Source organism: Anser cygnoides, chromosome 5, assembly GCF_040182565.1.
Source record: "Anser cygnoides isolate HZ-2024a breed goose chromosome 5, Taihu_goose_T2T_genome, whole genome shotgun sequence".
NCBI classification, from domain to species: Eukaryota; Metazoa; Chordata; class Aves; order Anseriformes; family Anatidae; genus Anser; species Anser cygnoides.
Window position 1 is genome coordinate 7,604,076 of NC_089877.1, and position 20,332 is coordinate 7,624,407.

A 20,332-nucleotide genomic window follows, 5' to 3' on the forward strand; every position below is an offset into this window, starting at 1 on the left:
TTTCCATTCCATTTCTACACAAGAATCTCTAAGGCCAAGTTACTCAGAGATGCCTAATAACTACACAAGGAGAGGAAGTCTTTCAGTTGTAGGAGGAATATGATGCCTAACCATCTTCATGGATTTTGTCCCAGCTTTTGTAAGACACAGATTAATTGTATCTCATCACATCTGTAAGGTTAGACAAGCTTATGCACAGTGAATTAGATGACCAGTTCAAAAAAGCACAAGTTTTTAAGACATATTAACTCTTTGGTGAAGTACATTTCTACCAGCTTCAATAGTGCATTACTCGCATGAACAAATTTGAGTACAACTTTGTTGTACTGTGTTCGCAGCTACTTTGAAATAGTCCTGTTATGCTGTATAATCTGGTCATTGAGAAAACGTATCTAGTTAAATTAACGTATATATCCTTGTATTATATACAAAGAAATATTTTTACTGGACATATTAGTCTAGTATATATCACAGAATCATTCAGGTTGGAAAAGACCTCTAAGATTATCTGGTCCAACCTTTAACCTAATACTGACAAGTCCACCACTAAACCATGCCACTGAGTTCTATACCTACACACTTCAAGACCTTCAGGGATGGTGACTCAACCAGACCCCTGGGCAGCCCATTCCAATGCCACGCAACCCTTTCAGTAAAGAAATTTCTTCTAATATCCAACCTAAACCTCCCCTGGTGCAACTTGAGGCCATCTCCCCTTGTCTTCACACTTGGTGCTTGGGAGAAGAGCCCGATCCCCAGCTCGCTACAGCCACCTTTAAGACAATTGTAAAGTACAATAATATAGATAGAAATGTATGTCCAATATGAGGAAAAACATTCATATAAAAATATATTAATAATACAGCCTAAGGTGCTAAATTTAAACTACTGAGATAAAATATGAAGTTGACTATTGTATTTTTTTTAAAAAACAGTACTAATATTCAGTAACTTCCCCTATCTATAATCTCTTAGCACTTTATATACATCAGCCATTTTTCTCTTCACTAAAAAAGCTCTCAACAGAAAGCTATAAAATTTATTGCACAAAAAGCAGTTGCATACTAGTAGCAGTTATCTCGACTAGCTAACCTGTCCATGTACAATATTCATAGCAAATAACTTTAATTTAAACCTACAGAAGTGGTTCCAATTTAGTTTTTCTATCCACTGTAATAGCCTTCCTGAAGGCTGACTCTGAGTATCAAGGAGCTTTGGCCATTTCTTTTCTGCCTTCCTCTGGAGAATTCCTATTAACCAGAAGAGTCTACATGGCTAAAGCACTGACCTGAAACAGACAAATTTGTATTGGAATGAAGAATCAAATACTAGTGATTTCTGCATCTCTGAAAGCAGAAGACAGAAAATGGTAACAATTATTTCCAAATAAATTTACACAGTTCAGCTAAGATGCTTAATTTACTGAGCTTCCAATAAAGCAAAAATATTATTTTCTCATTATGTTTACAATGAACACACCCAAAGGATGTGACAAACTGTTAGAACTACAAAGAATGTTACTGGCAAATCTACCAAACACTAACTGCTAACTTCAGTGTCCAATTTTATTAGTAATACAGTGCTAAAATACCCCATATTAACTCTACCTGGTGGGAAAAAAAAAACATTTAATCCATGCTTATTAATGCAGAATATTAAGAATATTCAAACTGGATGATACTCATGCTAATGATAATTTTACTTATTATTGCAATGCCTCATTCAGATGGAACAGCAGCAAGCTTTAAGATTCGAGTTAATGTAACGATTAATAAAGAGTATCAAACATTTTTTCACCAACACAAACACATGGGATGACAAATAAGTGTTTCATTTTTATCTACAACATTAATCTAAGTACAAGCTGGTACCCTCATACCAGAAAACAAAAATAAAAGGCTTTTTATCTTGCAGTTTACATCACAAGCAGACCCCTTCCTTACACCCAGAATTCCAATAACTTTCCTGCAGCTTATACCGTGAAATACAGGCTAAAGCTAACTTTAGAAATATGATTCATAATCTGCCCCTAAGCAAACACACAGCAAAGCTATTTTATTCATTATGAACACCAACTGAATAAGAAGCTGTAATTACATGCTAATGTTATAGAAGATACTAGTATTTTTCCCTTAAACTGAGGAAAAACAAGTAAACTACTTCTCATTTTGTGTACTGCGAATGTAACTAGAATTCCAAAATTCATATCCTACCTTATTTTAGCCTATCTTCTCTGCATAGGCAAGTCTAAAAACATCAGCTACAGAAATATCTTACCAACACAAAACTCTTAGCACAGAAGAAAAGCAAAAATGAATGGCTACTACATCCTGCCTCTCTGAGACTGTTATATTTAAAAAAAAAATATGCAGCCCTCCTTGTGCCTTCCTACTACAAAGAGGGAGCCACATGAAATTCTGTTCAAGCAGGTACAAACTGTACAGCTGTTGGGAAAGCAATATAACTAATGATAAAAAAGGTGAAGAATTAACATGAATTTAAACTGTTTCACTGGTCGAAACAAAGTCACTGTCCCACAAGACTTATCAGGAATGGTTTGTAGAAAAAAAGATCTTTCAGAGATTTCATGATGAAAATGCAGAACTGACTTATGTGCTGTTATCTTTTTTCTCACCTAGCTGTCTGCACACAGCAGTAGAGAGAGAATTAGTTCTCCAGAAATGTTTCTGTACTTTAGAAATAAAAGGAAATGAGAAGGACAGGCAAAAGAACAAGCTTAGTCTGGTGGTGTGTATGGACAGGTCTGCTCTAGTGCTGTTGGTCTCAAAACCACTGCAGGAAGAAATAATCAGTCCAATTATAGACATTGACAACTGTGTCTCAGACACGAGTGGAAAAAAGTCTTGATTCACTTGACCGCACTTTCAAAATCTGCATTTTTGCCTTTGTGTGTGGGAACCACAGGAACCACAATAACTGTCCTCCCCTTTACTTTCTCTCTACTGAGATTGTACAGTTACTCTCTTCCCTGTCTCCAGATCTGTTTTCTATTTATTACCGTGTCTAAGCTACTGTAATACAGGCTTGTTATTCAAACTTCTAAACCTCCATGCTGAATGTACATGAAACAGTGCACAAATGAGTTGCTCTCTACTCTTTCTGTCTTGGTTTTAAGCTACTCTGATCAGGCTACCTCCTTCAAAGAGGTCCAGATATTTGCTCGACAGCACAGCTAATTAATGTAAAAGCTTAAGATTTTTAGGCAATACAATCACTTAATCAAAAGCTCTAGAAGGACAACAAACATTTTCTTTTAACAAACTTGAGAAATTTAAAAGGGGAAGTGTTTGAAAATGAACCAGGAAGCATGGTGAGTAAAACTAGAACTTCACCTTCGCAGTACAAACTTCTTGATCACAAACGCTCTCCAAATGCCACAGACAAGTACTGAACTTAGAGCATCTCTCTTTCAAATTCATATTCACTGCTGTTACATATTTGCCTTGGGTTTTTAGTTACACCTGCATGGTATGTATTCAGTGACTGGCTTATAACATTACTTTAAAAACCCTAGAATTTAAAAGAGAATACCTTGAAAGTATGATCCAAGCGTAGTTTGGAAAGCAGCCTTTTCCTATTGTCATTCAGCATGCCATCAATTTTTCTCATATGAGGCAAAAGTAGCTCATCTAAAAGATCATTGAAAAAAGTAACAGTTGATTATTAAGAGAAACATGGTAATATGAGACTCCAATCTATTCTTCTACCTATTAACATAAAATGTATAAGTAAAAATTAATGCAATTTGCTCATAAACTCATTTTAAAAGTTAGAGAAAACAGTTTTGTTTTTTGATCAGCCCAATAAACTGGTCTAGATATTACGCAGCTTAATTGCTGACTGCAGTCCAGCTCCTCCTCTGACTTTTCTTTATTGAAAGTGAAAAAATAAGACAGAGCAATAAAAAGAATAAATCTCAAAGACAATTTAAAACCATTTCCAAAATAATCTACTGTGCAATACAACTGGCAGTTTTACGAAGATGAAATACACATATTTGACATTCACTATTCCCTCTTAAAAGAAATGACCCTGCTGGCATTTATGACAGAAGTATTTGAGGAAAGTGCTTGCTGATAGAAGTTACCTGATAAACCACTTTAAGACGAAAAACATACACCTGAACATAGGTACGTGGCCATGGATGAAAATTTACAGCTCAGTGTGGAGTCTTATTTATAGTCAATTTCTTTGCTTTTAGTGGGACTACCAACAAAAATCACAGGGTATAAATCCTTGAGGTAAGTGCACATTGATGCACAACCTGAGCAAACCAGGAAAGAGGATTCTATATAATTTTTTTTTCCTTTTTGTTTTTGTTCAGGTAAACTGAATATAATGCAAACAAAAACAACAGCTTCCAACTTAATAGGTGAAATCATCGGTCTTACAAGGACATTTATCTTCATACATGAGTATTTTGTTAAATTTTGAGATATGTATTTTTTCTATTTTGTCTTCTGGAGTCCACTATGGTAGATAAATCCATCAGACATTTTCTCCTTAAAGGAAAAATGGAATAAATACATCTGTGATCAGAATTTCAAGGTTTCAGAGTTTGAAAATGAGACTTCTTTTTTTATAGTATTAAGAATCACAACTACTTAGTTAGGAGGGTATTTCTTTATAAAAAAGCAAGCACATACCTGAAACACCGTAGATTCAAATAAATGTTTTGTAAGATTTTAAGACAGTAACAAAGAGCTCAGCTCTGACAAGTCTAACGCAGCAAAGCAGACAAAAGAGTATTTCTAAATTTCTTTGCTTCCTCACAGAGGCAGCACAGATAGATACATTTATATATGCATGCATATCTAACCTAATCTGAATTGAAACTGTATTACGTTAAGCAGGAAATACACAACATAAATATGGCATTCAACTAAAATCAAAATAAAAAAACACTGCGGTACCAAAGCCACCCTGAATCTCAAAAAAAGGAAGTGTCAGAAAATCCAAACTGCAAACAAATTACACAGTCATTTACATGAAGTTATCTTCAGATTTTTTTTTAACCTCATTTTTTTCGCTTGTTTTGCTTTCTAAATACATTTGCCTTACTGATTAATAACCTTAAAATTTAATAAAAACATACAAATTTTAAACATACTGTACCATTGCTTTTTTCCAAGGCTTGCATTGTGTCTGGATCCAAAGCAATGCTAACAAGCAACTCCATATAGCTCTTAAAGGTCTCTTTCATAGCCCTTGTGTTCAAAAAGCGAGTAACAAAGGGAGCTGGAGGTACAAGCTCTGAAAAATTAATTGGAATATGGTGATTTTTTTTTCTTAAGGATTCGGCAAATATTTGTGTTTTACAAAACTGAAGGCTTTCTCTCTTAAAACATAAGCGACCCCTACTGGCATCCCGAGAGATTAAAACCCAATGCAGTCAGAAATAACAGCCAAACTATGCACACGTTAAAACAGTTATGAACAAGGTACAGATGGTACAATTTTTTGCTGAAATATGTATAACTACTTGCAACTATCAGCATGCAGATGATCATATCCTAGGTTATTTAGACATTTATTTTTATATTATTGCAGCTGAAAGCCTAGAGAAAAGGGATAACGAATAACTTCAATCAAGCAAAGTGTGCTAAGCACAGGTTTCACGTGAATGCAAGTGTACCCTAAAGCTGCAAAACTAAGTCACCCAACAACAACAACAAAAATTAAAGAGCACTAATGTCATTTAGAAGCCTGTGTACTACTGAAGTCCATAGCACCTAACTGTCCAACTTGCAAAAAAACCAAACCACCAAACCAAAAAACCATGCAAGCCACATTTTACCAGCAAGGCAATGCAGGCATATTTCTGCTTATTCTGAGGAATCGTGCACACAGAGTAGTCATCAGCACCAGTAAAGCCTGAGTCCTATGGAGCTTTCTGTAGGCACCATGTGTGATAACAGTACTTTGCAGTAATTCCACTAGCAAGGCTCCACCCCCCCTCCCCCCCAAGATTTCCACATTTCTACAGGTAGACTTCAGCTTTTAAATACGGATACGTCTGCCTGAAACACGTTATTTTAAGCATGCAGCCTTCAGCAGAGGCACTATTTCCAGTGCATCGGCCATAACTCATCAATATTTAAAAGTCACAGATCATGCTTTAGAAATAAGAGTAATACAGCGCATGGTTACTACACAGTGCAGCTTCAAATGTACAGTAAATAAACAAAACAAAAATGCAAAAAGTACTGTACGTCTGCGACCACAGGTAACCTCTATAAACAGAGTACACTTTAAAAATACCTTTCTGTTCTAGAGCATTACTGCAAGATTCATATCTCAAAGTTCTAAGACACTGTGAACGTCTTACGAGCAAGTGCGTTCAGCTGGCTACATTTGAACAGCTGGCATTTAGAAAAGCAAGCAATGAAGCAGCCAGAAGTCAACTCCTTTTTCTCCAGGGGTTTTGAAAAAACAACAGTAACATCTGAATTCTGCCTACATGTGCATCCAGACAGGCATCGCAGGAATGTTATTTTAGACATAACATGAAGTTGCAATGGAAAATTAATGAAGAATATGATTGAGATGTAATCTGAAGTCATATCAGCTCCTTCTGAAATTGAACCAGTCTTAGAAAGCAAGCAGTAAGAATATCGCTCTCTATAGGTACCTTAAAGGAGGCTGTAGCGAGGTGGGGGTTGGTCTGTTCTCCCACGTGCCTGGTGACAGGACGAGGGGGAACGGGCTAAAGTTGCACCAGGGGAGGTTTAGGTTGGATATTAGGAAGAACTTCTTTACTGAAGGGGTTGTTAGGCATTGGAATGGGCTGCCCAGGGAAGTGGTTCAGGCACCATCCCTGGAGGTCTTTAAGAGACGTTTAGATGTAGAGCTTAGTGATATGGTTTAGTGGAGGACTTGTTAGTGTTAGGTCAGAGGTTGGACTGGGTGATCTTGGAGGTCTCTTCCAACCTAGATGATTCTGTGATTCTGTAATATATTTAATTGATAAACTACAGTTGAGGTAACTTCTGTTGCACACATTAGTTCATACAAAAAAAAAGTATCCTCACTCACCATCCTCATCACTCTGTGCTTCTGGTGAAGAATCAGACTGGGAAGATGAAAACTCCTCTTTCCACTTTTTCCTTTTCTTTGGTGGTGGTTCAGCCTTTACCTTTGGCTGTTTAGCTTTGGGTTTCACAGAAGAGACTTTTGTTGCTGTTGGTTTTGGTGTTGGTGGATCAGGCGTTTTGTTGTTGCTACTACTAGGTTTGCAATGAATTGTCCTGCAATATTATGAACAAGATCTTTATCAAAATAATCACCATACAAATTCTGGCTTTAATAGAAGAGTGGTAGGCTTCTTTAACCAGAAGATACTCCCCGTGGATTACATATACTTATTTCAATGTCACAGGAATGGACAGGCATAGGGAGTACAGACTGCCCAATGTTAGTAGAATCTATGAGCTACAGAAGACTGGAGCTAATATTAAAACTGACCATTTAATGAAAAAAATCAGACTTCACGGATTGAATAAATAATAGTACTTAATGAGCTTTGCTGATGAACTGAATTTGGGGTACTGTATCAACACAAAGACAAGCAAGAACATCATCCAGGCAGAAACACAGGATCTTGAAGACTGCAGCAAGAAAACAGACAACTCTTCTCCTTTCTCTACCCAGCACTCAAACCAGGAAAACAAACGGGAAATTTAATATCATAAATACAAAGTAATATATATTTTAGAACCAACATGAGTTTCTCACAACCTGAGAGCTCATCTCCTGGAAACGACAGAAGAAAACTGTGATGTAGCCAGGTGCCAGGGAAGCATCAATGCAATACGGTTTTCAGAACATGGGAGGAATACATTTCTGGGAAGTGTTAAGCAAAATCCTTCATTCAAATGGGAAAGCAGAGAAGTGAATTACAGAAACATTGTTAGTATCTTCTGGACTATTTGTGAATAATTCTAGTCAAATCTCAGAAATGCAGATTCCAAACCAAAACGGGTGGAGACAGTAGATACTAGAATGATTAGAGGAATGGAAAGCCTGCCTTAGAAGAAAAAATTTGAAGAGTTCGATTAATCCAGCTTAGTGAAACAAGAACCAAGATGGAATGTGACTGCTCTCCAGAAATATCATGCAGTAAGAACACCCGGGAAAGACAGAAATAAAAGCCAAAAAACAGTATTGAAAAGAGAACGTATGGATAGCTAATCCTGATCATGTTTTGGCTAAAAGCCAGGATTGTTTCAGAGCACTAGAGGAACAGGTCCTGGAACAGACTTCTGTAGCCCAAGGGGGGGGGGGGGGGGGGGGGGAGATTGTCAAAGCCCCAGGTAATTTTAAGTAGATCATGATCATTTTATAAAATTGGTTATCTGATAAAAGTGCCTTCTCTGAGAGTACAGAACTGCAGAACTGGAGCTCAAGACCCAGTCATTTCCTGAATGAAGAGTACTGTATTTTTTTTCCTGTACTGTTCACTAACATCTGACAAAATGAAAATACCTGCATTACACTGTAATTATTGAAAAACCATATAGAGAGAAAAGCTTCAGATAGCATCTGAAGATGTGGAAAGATAAAATGAGCTCAGCATTAAAGCATGAAAAGGTTTGTATAATACAGATTCTGTCATGCTTTGCAAATGCACAGTCAAATGCCAACACAAAATGCAATAACAAAGTCTTTAGCAAGTGAGTGACAGTGAAAACACTATCAGAAGGAAGGTGGCAGAGGAAATCACAGAGATAGTCAAAGGACTCTGCGGGAGACGTGGTCATCCCATTTTTGCAGGACCAGCACTGTGTTTACTAGAATCATCAAAACCATACTGTTTGCTCCATGTTCTTTACCTGCCTCTCCAAAAAGGCATTTTTGTTTGGTGGTTTAAAAGCAATACTACCAGAATATTGATTTTAGGGCATGGATATGGAATTATAAGGGATGATTTACTGAGACAAGGCTTTTCGAGTGGGCTGACGGGTAGGGAAGGTACAATAAGAAAAGTAAATATACCCTCACTGTGCAAGAACATAAATGACAAGGGAAAGAATCATTGTAACAATCAATTTCAACAATGAACTTCTGTTTTTAAATTAAGTTTCCAGGGTTGAGAACAAGCCATGGTATTTCTAGTACACTGGGTCAAGACAGTCATTAAAGCAATCCAGAAAAACATACCTAACTTGCAAAGACCACAGGATAGGAGAAAACAACACACACACACACAAAAAATATCTTTATGCCTGTAGGCTTCTATCCACATACTGGGTAACAGGGCAAAAGAACACAAAAAGACATAGCGCGTGGAGACCTAGAACCTCTGAAATGAATGATTATTGCAGTCCACTGATTCCAGTTAAAGAATTGTCTTGATCTGACAGTAATTTATCTCATTTCTTATAACAAAACACAGTTTTCCATTTCCAACTGAAAGAGGAACATAGCTCTGAGTTACAAGTCTTGTTTATTAAAATACGTATGTTCTTAATACAAAAACAAATATGACAAAATGAAAAACAAACTGAAATAAAATACCTTGCTGACTGTACAGGCTTGCTTCGTGGCTTTTTTGAACATACTCTGACATATTCCTTCTTGTTTGCATTTTCAATGAACTTCACATAGACTCGTTTGTATTTTGTTTTTGCATCCCCGAAATACCCAAGATACTAGAAAAAAATATGATTTAATATACAAGGTGCTTCTGTTAAGTAGAATTATTCAGTTTAACAATTTAAATTTAAATAGTAAATAAAAATGTTTAAAAATCTGTTAATATACAAAGATGACCTATTCTATAGCAGCTATAATTTAAGACGGATTCTCCAACAGATTTCCAAATAACGCTTAAAACAAGAAAATAAGGCAAGAATTACTTTGGGCATTATTTTCTCCCTTTATTTAATACACCACACCTCCATGTGTTATTGCAAAAGATTACCTCTGGCAAATGGCTGCCTCTTGAAATGCTATCCTATAGTATCCTTCCCACAGAGGAAAGCAGTTGATTCGCAAGCCTGCTCCCACTTACTTTATTCCAGTTGAAAAAAACTTGTTCCTTTACCCAGACTGAATGATACCAAAGAACCCATGCTGGAAAGCCAAGAATCTACCCCTTAATATATTTAGAAATAATTTTAGAGTAGGAGGAAATAAACTTTTTTTTTATTGCAAGAATGTTATGTCAGAATCACATTTTCACAGAATTGTAGGGGGTTGGAAGGGACCCCAAGAGATCATTGGGTCCAACCCCCCCAAGAAGATGGCCTAGAGATTAGAATGGTCCATGTAAACATCCTGAAGTAAAAACTCCCCCAAAGACCTAAAAAGACCAAACAAAACCTCATTACAGATCCATGTTCTACAACTGGACTTGGATTTGTATGTTCAGAAAAATTAGATATTGATTCTGAATTTTCATTTTTACCTCCAAGAAGAAGCATTGCTACCATGGGTGCTGAAGATATTATCTGATATGTGCTTGTTAGAAAATTTTAAAAAGCAATGGTGGAAGACATGGTGCTCATTCCTTCCAATGCTGATAGGGTTGGAAGTTCAGACTGTACCACGCACAGATAGTCTTGTGGTTGCAGAGGCTTTATTAATCTGAATTTCCACTTTCCTTTTTATCACAATATTTATAAAACTACAGATACTTATTTGCCTTTTTTTTTTTTTTAAACTTTGCAGAGAACTTGGTCAGATAAGCTGGTCCTAAGGTTTTCATTAAACACACTTCAGCAGACAAGATTCTGAGATCCATAAAATCACAGAATATCCCGAGTTAGAAGGAACCCGTAAGGATCATCAAGTCCAACTCTTGGCACCGCACAGGTCTGCCCAAAGTTTAGACCATGTGACTAAGTCACAGAATGCCACCTGGGAATTAAATAACGCCAGACGCTAAATTTAGAAATACCAAATATCTGAATTGGACTGGCCTAACTTTTGCCATAAAATGACTGAGCTGATGACAATCCTGCCTTGAGATACTGTGTTTAAATGCACATTCTTTCATGAACAACTGAGCTCACAAAGTTACGTTTTTTGGTGATTATCTTCCATCATTGCTCTTTAAAATTTTAATTTCTTTCCCAGCCTTCCATTAAGTAAATTAGTTGCCATGAAGCTTCATGAGGAATTTTTTGACTCACACTGTTAGTAGCAGCAAACTCCCTCTGTCCATCTCGCACTTCAGGAACAAACTTCTGCAATAAGGCCTTCTGTACTTTCCAAATAGCTGGAGGCTCTTTTCCGGTTTGCAAAGCAACCTGTAAGAACAGAAAATTATTTGCCAATAACGGTGCTTGTTTTTCTCCCAGATGTGTGTTTGTGCATTCTATTTTTTGAACAAGTTACCCAGGAATAAAATAGAAACAGGTCATTCAAATTCCAACTCCTTAGTTAATGCATGTAATTTATATTAAGATAGCACGACATGAACTACAATAAGTGTTAAGAGCCACAAATACTACCTTCAGAGGAATGAAGCTGTGCCAACAAGCTTCGCCTATGCTGCAACATCAGAACTAAGGCACCACGCAACCGAGCCACAAAATGGTATTTTTCAAAATGATACTTTCCCTATTTATTTTTTATCTTTTTGCTTAATATATTTTTTTTCGGTAACAGAAATATAAGAATCACAACAAGCAGCAGAAAAAGCTTGCAGGTTCCTTGAGATTCTGTGGGAGAAGTCCACAGTACCTGTGAAATAACAGCATGATGCTTACAGTAAGGTGAAAAAGGAGAGTTCAGTTCAAATTAGTGTACCAGAGTTTATACTTTTAGTTCAACTTTAACTGTAAAAAAAGTTTGGATTTTTTTTTTATTCTAATAGTTTAAGAAATAAATTATGTCAAAAACAGATTTGTAATTACCACCTCGAATAAGAATTCTCTATAAATCCTATGTGCAAACTACTAACTTAAAAACTCTCTTTTTGTAAAACATAATCGAATATAGATGCTTTCTGCAAGGAGTGTTTAAATAACTGAAGAAATATATACTACAAAGATTAAAATTCAAAATACCTCATAATATTTGCATAGTTTTATAAGTGACAAGGGAATGTTTTATTTTAGAGCTGGTAACACTCGTGATAAAGCTACATGAATTAATTTAAAGCTTAAGCTCAAGAGGATGAACACAGACAAATAACAAAAAGTATCAGAAACTGAAAATAAGAGTATTGCTAGCTATGATAGGAGCAAAAGAATAGGTACACATGCACTAGAATTTGAGATAGAGAGACCACAAGAAATAAAAGTCAAGAACAACACAGAACCTTTCCATAAACTCGAGTGAAGAGCTGTACTGGTTCCATATGGAAGCCGTTTCTGATTAGAACGGCAAACAACCTTCTCCAAAAAAGAAAAAAGACAATTCCAAGACCTTCTGCAAAAATCCAAGAGCCATTTCTTCAATATCATACTCCTGAGAATCTACTACTATCTTCAAAAAAAAAAAAAAAGTAATTCCAAGTTCTAACAGAAGTTACCAGGACAGAGATTTACATTATTATATATACCTTATAAAATGGATCAAATACATTCAAAGCATATTCATAACCCACATCAGAAAGACACCTTTGAAGTAGCTTGGCAGCAAATAGAGCAGAAAACAAATCCGTAGCCTTTCCACCTTTAGCAGTTTTTTGAGGATAAGTCATGGAGCTCTTTCGGTGTGTTTGTTTTTGTTTGATTTTTGTTTTACACTCATAGTAAGCATTTAGATTACCTTTAGTGTCTCTATATCTTCAATCTTCACTACAAATTCATCACGTTCTCTGTACATGCCCTCTCCTCCACTGTCCGTATTCTCCTCATCGGTACCTCCTTCTATCGCAACAGTTGACTGTATTTTTGCTAATTGGTCTGAAGTCCCAGCATCCTGTTGAGCTACTTTTAAGGGGTCAGCTGAACTCATTTTCTCCTGCATACTGACTACAGGAGCTGTCGTCTGTGGTGATTCCTGCTTTATAACAGCAGCAGTGGCAGCAGCAGTAACGACCGCCACTTTTTCAGCTTCTGAAGCAAAAAAAAAAAAAAAATTGTTAAATTCAGTTATCAAGGATTAGCAACATAAGATGAGAACTTCTTTTTCTTTCACAATCCCTATAAAAAGCAAATATTCTAACATCACTTGTTTTAAGAGTTAGATGGGAGCTTCACCTTAGTCACAGCATTAACAAAATCAAAATATTGTAGCTAGTACACGTATGTTTGCATTTAACTTGAGCCTGTTACCATCTAGAAATAACAACAATGAATGCCTCAGAAAACAACTTTATAGTTAACAGACGTTCAACAGGAACGCTGCTGTGCATTGTGAGACCACGCAAACACGACAGGAAAAACTTATAACACTGAATCTTGTTTCCAGTCTGCTGACAGGTAAAGACTTCATAAATTGAATTAAGGAAAGAGAAAGATGCATGAAACATGAGAACATTTGCTCTATTACTTTTGGACATTTATCATTTATATCTTGTAGTAAAGTAACCAGAAGTTTCAGATTGGGATTAAAATACCCTAATGATTTTTAGAATTAACAGTGGTGAGCAATGAGAACTGAGAAAAAACAAAGAAGGGAATTCTTCTCTATACACCAGAGCCAAAGTAAACTCCAAGCTTTCAAAATAATTATTCTTTCCCCCTGAAAAAAAATAGAATCCTTTTAGGTATTACTTTATACTCTTCATACAGTTTATATACATTATATTTATTTTTATACATTTTAACATTGTTTTTACATTGACTTGCTAATCTGAAAATCAAATTAAATATGCTATAGGGTAATTATTAATATTGCTTAGAAAACTGGCTTCAAATTTAAGATAGCCATTTTGAAGTGTAACAACCATTGTTAGTTGATGACTTAATTGTTGAAAAATAGAAAAAAGATGCGACCTTTTGATAAAAATAATCAAAAAATTAAATATCAAATTAATGTGTCAATACAAAAGTTGCATACCGCATGTGAAGATTCATCAAAGCAATTCAAGCAAAATTGTTAAGCAATTAAAGACTTTTTTCTGGATATATAACATCACATTATTATAAATATGCTATTTTTATTTGTTCACGAAAGACTATGAAAGCCTTAATTAGATATAGTACTATTAGTTCCCCAAGTAATATTTACATATTCTTCAGAACAGTAGATAAATGTACATACACTACTTAATACTAACCACAAGTAACTGTTTTAGTATTTGTCTTTCCATACTTATGTGCAAAAACAGACAGGAGAGGGAATTAGCAGAAAATCTGCAAAAACACTAGCACGTAGGAGAGAAGCCATTATTAGGCATGTTGTATTTTGTACAGTCTCGTATATAACAAAACAGGAAGGCGAGTTAATGAAACTGCTGGTATAAATATCACATCCTTATGAACAATAAAGAAGACACAATAACGTTATAGAAGAAATCATTACAAATGCTGATGTCCATGCAACGACAACAAAAAAACCCTTTGAAATATTTCCTTAGGAAGCTGTACACAGAACATGGCTTATTAAAGTTAACATATTTAGAAAGAGAGGCTCAAACCATAGCACTGTCCACGTTTCGGCTTTCTAGGGGGGAAAAAATGTTGCTTTCTTGTTTAAAACTCATTAAATTGAAAGGCTCTCTCTTGGATGTATTAGTACAGTTATGCGATCAACTAGGTAGTTTTTAATTGCCCACCAAACAAAACTGATGTCACTGAAAAGATCTATCTAGGCAAAAATATGCTATACGCCAAATACTTCAAAAAACAAAGCAAGATTAGTTAAAAGCTATAAACACTGAGAACGTGTCATACAGCACAGATGTAATACAAGTGAAAATGAAAAGCCAAATACATAGAAAACTAGCTAGCACTGTCATCAGTGGTTGCTGCCCGTCCTCCTGCCCAGAACAACCCCTCCCAGCTTTTGTTCTTTCGTTAGCAATATCTCAACATGAGGGCACAATGCTCCTCACAAATATTGCTGAAATCAAAGTCAAGTGGTTCCCCTCTTGGACACGGCTAGCTAAACTAGCGCTTAGTTTACAAGCATAACAATTGCTTTCACAATTGCTTTCATAAACATTCTGTGCAGCTCTAGCATCACAGAAAGTACACACTTAACTCAACCCAGGAGGAACTTAGCATTTGCTGATGGCAATTAGTAACATGTTCTCTTGCCAGAATTCTTTGAAAATTGATTTAAAACCACTGGACATGGTGGTTTGCTGAGGTTTAGGGATGACAACAATACTCAGCATTCTAAGCCAGAGAAGAGAACAGACATCATTCCAAGCCTGGGCTAAAGTCATTTTTCAGCATTAGAAGAGTCCTGCCCAAGCAGCATGGAAAAGTTTATGTACGCATTTTCCAATTGCAGACAACACTAGTTTAGCTCATACTCAGCACAACTTTTGAACAGAACTCTTAATTATGGCTGGACTAAAAACAAAGCAAATCAAAACTTTTACCTGAATTAACGAAAGCTAAAATATTTCCGTTTTGCCCCGTCAGCTACAGAACTCTCCAGTGTATGCACTCACACCGTTTTACCTGATTTGTTCTTTCTGTCAGAAGTATCATCGAGGGCTGACAATGCAGTAGAGATGCTCTTCTGAAGATCGTGGTTCCCCCCCACAGAATCATCTTCATCAGAAGAAAATGAAGGCAATGTTTCTAAATTTTTCTTAAGTTCTTCATCAACTTTTTTGGTTGGACTTTCTGCACTGACCTCAGCAGCTACAGGTGCTGCTGCTGGCTGAGGCTTTGTGGAGGACTGTAGGCAAGGGCCGCGAACTATTTGGGTAACTGGTCGCCTAGTCCTGTTTGGCATTCGTACAGCTGGAGCTGAAAACTGTTGCCTAGGCCCAGATTTTAGAAAGTCTAAAAAAGATGCGATAAATCCTGTTTTGACTTCAGGCTGCTTTTCTTCAACTTCTTTAATTTTTTGCCTCATTCTTTCCTGATGTTGATAAGTATCGTAACAACTTTCAGAAACAGGAGAAGAGTACATCAAACATGAGTCACTTCCTCTTGAATTTTGACGTTTACAGTGTCCACTTCTTTTGATCTGTTTCTGAATTGCACTGTCATCTTCTGCAGCATTTTTGTTTTGGCTTTTTCCTTTGCTTTTCTTCTTCTGAAGGTTCCCGAGAGTTAAATCTTGGCATTCTTCTTCAGTTCTACTAATAGCTCCATCTCCACTTGGGGTCACAGGCAGTGGCTGCAATGAATTAACCTTTGACTGGTTACCTGCTACTGTACCATCATCACCACCACCTATATTAAAATCATTCTCTGAAGCAGCACTCTCTTCACTTAGACTCTTACCACTAGAAACAAAATCTGCCTCTCTTACATTTAGTGTACCATCAGCGGAAACATCATTATCTTCTTCAGACTCGTGGCTAATGCTAGACTGTTTCTTAACTGGAACAGCACCTTGTTCTTGATCCTCTTGACCAGGACCAAGAGCGGGAGAGGTCATTCTTGTCGGTACATTTTGATCAGAAGTTTCAATGTGTTGTTGATCAAGGTTCACAGGTTTTGTCTGTATTGCTGACACCGGTGTAAGATTTATAGTGATTTGGCCTCCATTCAGAGAAATATTATTTATGCTTGCTGGCTTTCCAACTGGAGAGGCACTGAAAGCAGAAGACACGTGTCTTACATCCATTGATCGGAACTGTGTTTTAGACTCCTCACTATTTTCAACAGACTGGATTTCTTCTTCATTAGATGCTGATTTGGCAAAGTCAGATGGTGTCACTCCACAGGCTGCCGCGGTTGCTGCTAAGATATCATCTACATTGGATAATATATTCCTCTCATCACTGAGAAGCATAGATTCTGGGAAACATATTGAACTAAGAGAAACAAACTGATTTTTTGAATCATGTTGATTTGTCTGAGTAAAATGATCTTTTGTTGTCAAATGTTGCTGTAGTGGTTTTGAGGGCTCAGAAATGTCCATTTTCATTACTTCTGAGTTCTGAGTATGAAGCTGCTGCTGAGAATGACCTCCATTACTTTGAATAATATGGCCATCCATCTGAAGAAATGGATGTGTCACCTGTTGAGGACTCTGTATTCTTTGCACTTGTGGTGACGCCTTTGCTTGTCCTAAACCTGACTGCAGTATTGACTGATGAAGAATCTGTAAGTCACAGGTCGACTCCAGAAGTACCTGTGCACTGGGCAAACACAGCTGATGACCATGCCTTAAAGCATGAGGTTGAACCTGCGGTGGTGTGCTAATGACTTGGCCTTGCTGTTCTTGACCTTTATTTTCATGTACCTTATGCATAAGAGAATGTTGCTGGTTTAGTTCTTTAGGACTCATATTTACTTGTGTCGTTTGCATTAAATTTGCCGTTTTTTTAATGTCATGGCTTAGGCTTGTGATATGGCCAATATGCTGGGAAAGCTGTTCCACAGTATTAACCATTCTTTCATCTTTTTTTGCTCCTTGAAGAGTAAGTCCAACAACTCGATCTTCAAGACGAGAGTTACTTCTGATTACACTTTGAGAGTATCTGTCATCTGCTTTTGAGACCCTATAGGATCCGTCCTGAGCATTGATTTCATCATCAGTTAGCCTTTGGGTGGAAGATTCAAGAGAAGCCTGCTGTTGCAATGCCTGCATATCCTGCATTGACAATTCTTCCTCTTGTTTTGATGAAGCATACAAGTTAGAGTCAGATTTCCTTTTTACGTACGATTTTGTTTCTGAGGAAGGCCTGTTGTTCTGCAGCGTCTGTGAATGAGCTGGGGATGCAAAAGGAGGAGACTGCACAGATGGCAAAAACTTCTGAGACTGTGGCGGGGAGGATTCTTGTGACTGAGAGTTCTGAGAAGAATGTAAAGAAATATAACTCTGATTAGGACTTGAGCCCGGAAGAGTCTGTATCCGAGGAGACGCAGAAAAAGGAAGAGAAGGCGATGTTAACGTTAAAGACTGCCCTGAAGAATAGCTTTCTGAAGGACTAACAGCTGATAAAACTTGTGATTGAGATGAAAAGCTAACTTGGGATTGGCTAACTGGAGATAAACCCTGAGAGTGACTAGAAGAGTAGCTCTGAGATTGGCTGACTGAAGAAAGTTCCCTTGTTTGCCCAGAGTAGTTCTCATTTGGAACTGAAGTCAGTACTTGTTCGTCTGAGGAGTAACTTAGAGTTTGACTATCAGAAGTAATAGTTTGCGATTGCCCAGAAAAAGTCAACGTTTTGTACAAGGAGGGCAGCTTCTCGATCTTGCTAGATGAGAAATCCTGTGAGTGACTGACGGGTGACACATTCTGAGACTGGGAAGAAACGTAATTTTGGGACTGGCTGACTGACAAGAGACTTGGGAGCTGTGCTGTAGAATAGATCTGTGCTTGGCCTGTAATGACAGAACTCTGGTTTTGTGCAGTTTTGGCATAGCTTTGTGTCTGCACAGTGGGAGCTACACTTTGAGGTTTGGGGGTCTTCGTTGACCTTGGAGGCTGCTTCGTGGAACAGTTTTTCACTTTTGCTGTGGAAGCAGGTGGAAAACCAAGTGATGGAATTGCAGATGTGTAAGACTGAGCAAGTTCCACTGTGACTTGAGAAGTCTTCTGCTGTGGTCCTCCATTGCTCACCTGAGTAACATCTCCAACTGGACTGCAGGATAATGCTGAGTGCCTAGATGTATCCTGAAAATTAACTCCACTTGTACTCGTTAAATAGCTGTGTAAGGAATGCTGTGAAACAGTCAGTTGAGCCTGAACAGACTGAGTACTTGAAGGCCGCTGATGGTGTTTAATAACACTACATTCTCGCTGAAGTGCTCTATCAATAGAAGCAGTGGAACCAGTAAAGACGGATGTGCTATACGCCTGAGAAACCTGCTGAGTTCCTCCAATGGTTGAAGGCAACAAACTAAACTGAGGTTGCAAAAGATGGGGTGCAGATTCTTGAGCAGAACGATATGTTGACGACTGAGGGGGTATACTGGTACTCAAAACAGAACTGCCGAGGCGCTCAAATGTCAAAGCAGTCGGAACAGTGCCTTGTGACGTTTTAATCTGTAATAAAGGATCATGAGTAGTTAAGAGGCCATTTGATGTAGCACTGAAAGTAGTATCTTGAAGAGTAAGAGAAGGGGTAGTAGCAAAGTTTCTACTGCTGAAAGTGTTGGGATGCTGATATGCTGATAAAGCAGATGTTGGTGGAAACGTTCCAGAGGTTGGCAATGCTCCAGTAACGAATAGTTCTGTGGCTGTTGAGGAATGCATACCTGGAAGAAAAAAAAAAAAACAAAACATGAAGGGAAAAAGAACATACGGGAGCTTTACAAGTTGCAACACTACATTTCTGTAACTTATTTTGTATTAAGCTCTTCCAGCATCTATCAGTATAACCTTCTGTAGAATCAACACACTCGTCAGCAAAGGGAGGCGCTCATTGCCGATAATTTTCAAGCTGGAAGTGCAACTCTGCAAGAATTCCAAGTTCTACACCTACAGCAAGTTGCTGAGGGAAAATAACTCTCACCCTTATGATGCAAATTTTGGATTAAAAAGTCATACAAGACTAATTCTACTTCGAAACCAAAGGCTCTGTATTAGTTTTTATTTGAATTTAAAAAGAATTCCTAGCAGAGGACAACTGATCAAAAGCTTTGGACTCTTTAAGTATACTGTAAAAAGGCAAAATTACGAAATAAAAATTGCAATAATTAAAAGAGCAATTTCATCTCCTGCATTTACCCTCACCAATACTTCTATAACTCACTTTTTATGAAACAGCATTTCAGAGCATACAATGAAATAGCTGAATTTAATTCTCAAAGGAAGGCTTTAACTTTCAATACAAAAAAATAAATATACAGAAGCATCTAGGTTGGAAGAGACCTCCAAGACCAGAGAGTCCAACCTCTTACCTAACACTAACAAGTCCTCCACTAAACCATATCACTAAGCTCTAAATCTAAACATGTTTTAAAGACTTCCAGGGATGGTGACTCAGCCACTTCCCTGGGCAGCCCATTCCAATGCCTAACAACCCTTTCAGTAAAGAAGTTCTTCCTAATATCCAACCTAAACCTCTCCTGGCACAACTTTAGCCCATTCCCCCTCGTCCTGTCACCAGGCACGTGGGAGAACAGACCAACCCCCACCTCTCTACAGCCTCCTTTAAGGTACCTGTAGAGAGCGATAAGGTCACCCGGGTCTCCTCTTCTTCAGACTGAGCAACCTCAGCTCCCTCAGCCGCTCCTCATAAGCCTTGTTCTCCAGACCCCTCACCAGCTTCGTTGCCCTTCTCTGGACTCTCTCGAGCACCTCCATGCCCTTCTTATAGCGAGGGGCCCAA

The 20,332-nt window shown here is 37.5% G+C and overlaps 1 protein-coding gene across 3 annotated transcripts in view; it reads right to left on the reverse strand.

Moving 5' to 3' along the window:
- Positions 1-20,332, reverse strand: part of QSER1 (glutamine and serine rich 1) — a 45,157-nt gene that overhangs the window by 3,423 nt on the left and 21,402 nt on the right. For all 3 annotated transcript variants that reach the window (XM_066997513.1, XM_066997515.1, XM_066997514.1), the window contains 7 exons: positions 15,552-19,256; positions 12,742-13,031; positions 11,157-11,273; positions 9,538-9,671; positions 7,057-7,268; positions 5,137-5,274; positions 3,553-3,650 (listed from right to left, as the gene is read on the reverse strand). In XM_066997513.1, coding sequence (XP_066853614.1) covers positions 3,553-3,650; positions 5,137-5,274; positions 7,057-7,268; positions 9,538-9,671; positions 11,157-11,273; positions 12,742-13,031; positions 15,552-19,256 — 4,694 coding nt within the window. The remainder of the gene's footprint in view (positions 1-3,552; positions 3,651-5,136; positions 5,275-7,056; positions 7,269-9,537; positions 9,672-11,156; positions 11,274-12,741; positions 13,032-15,551; positions 19,257-20,332) is intronic.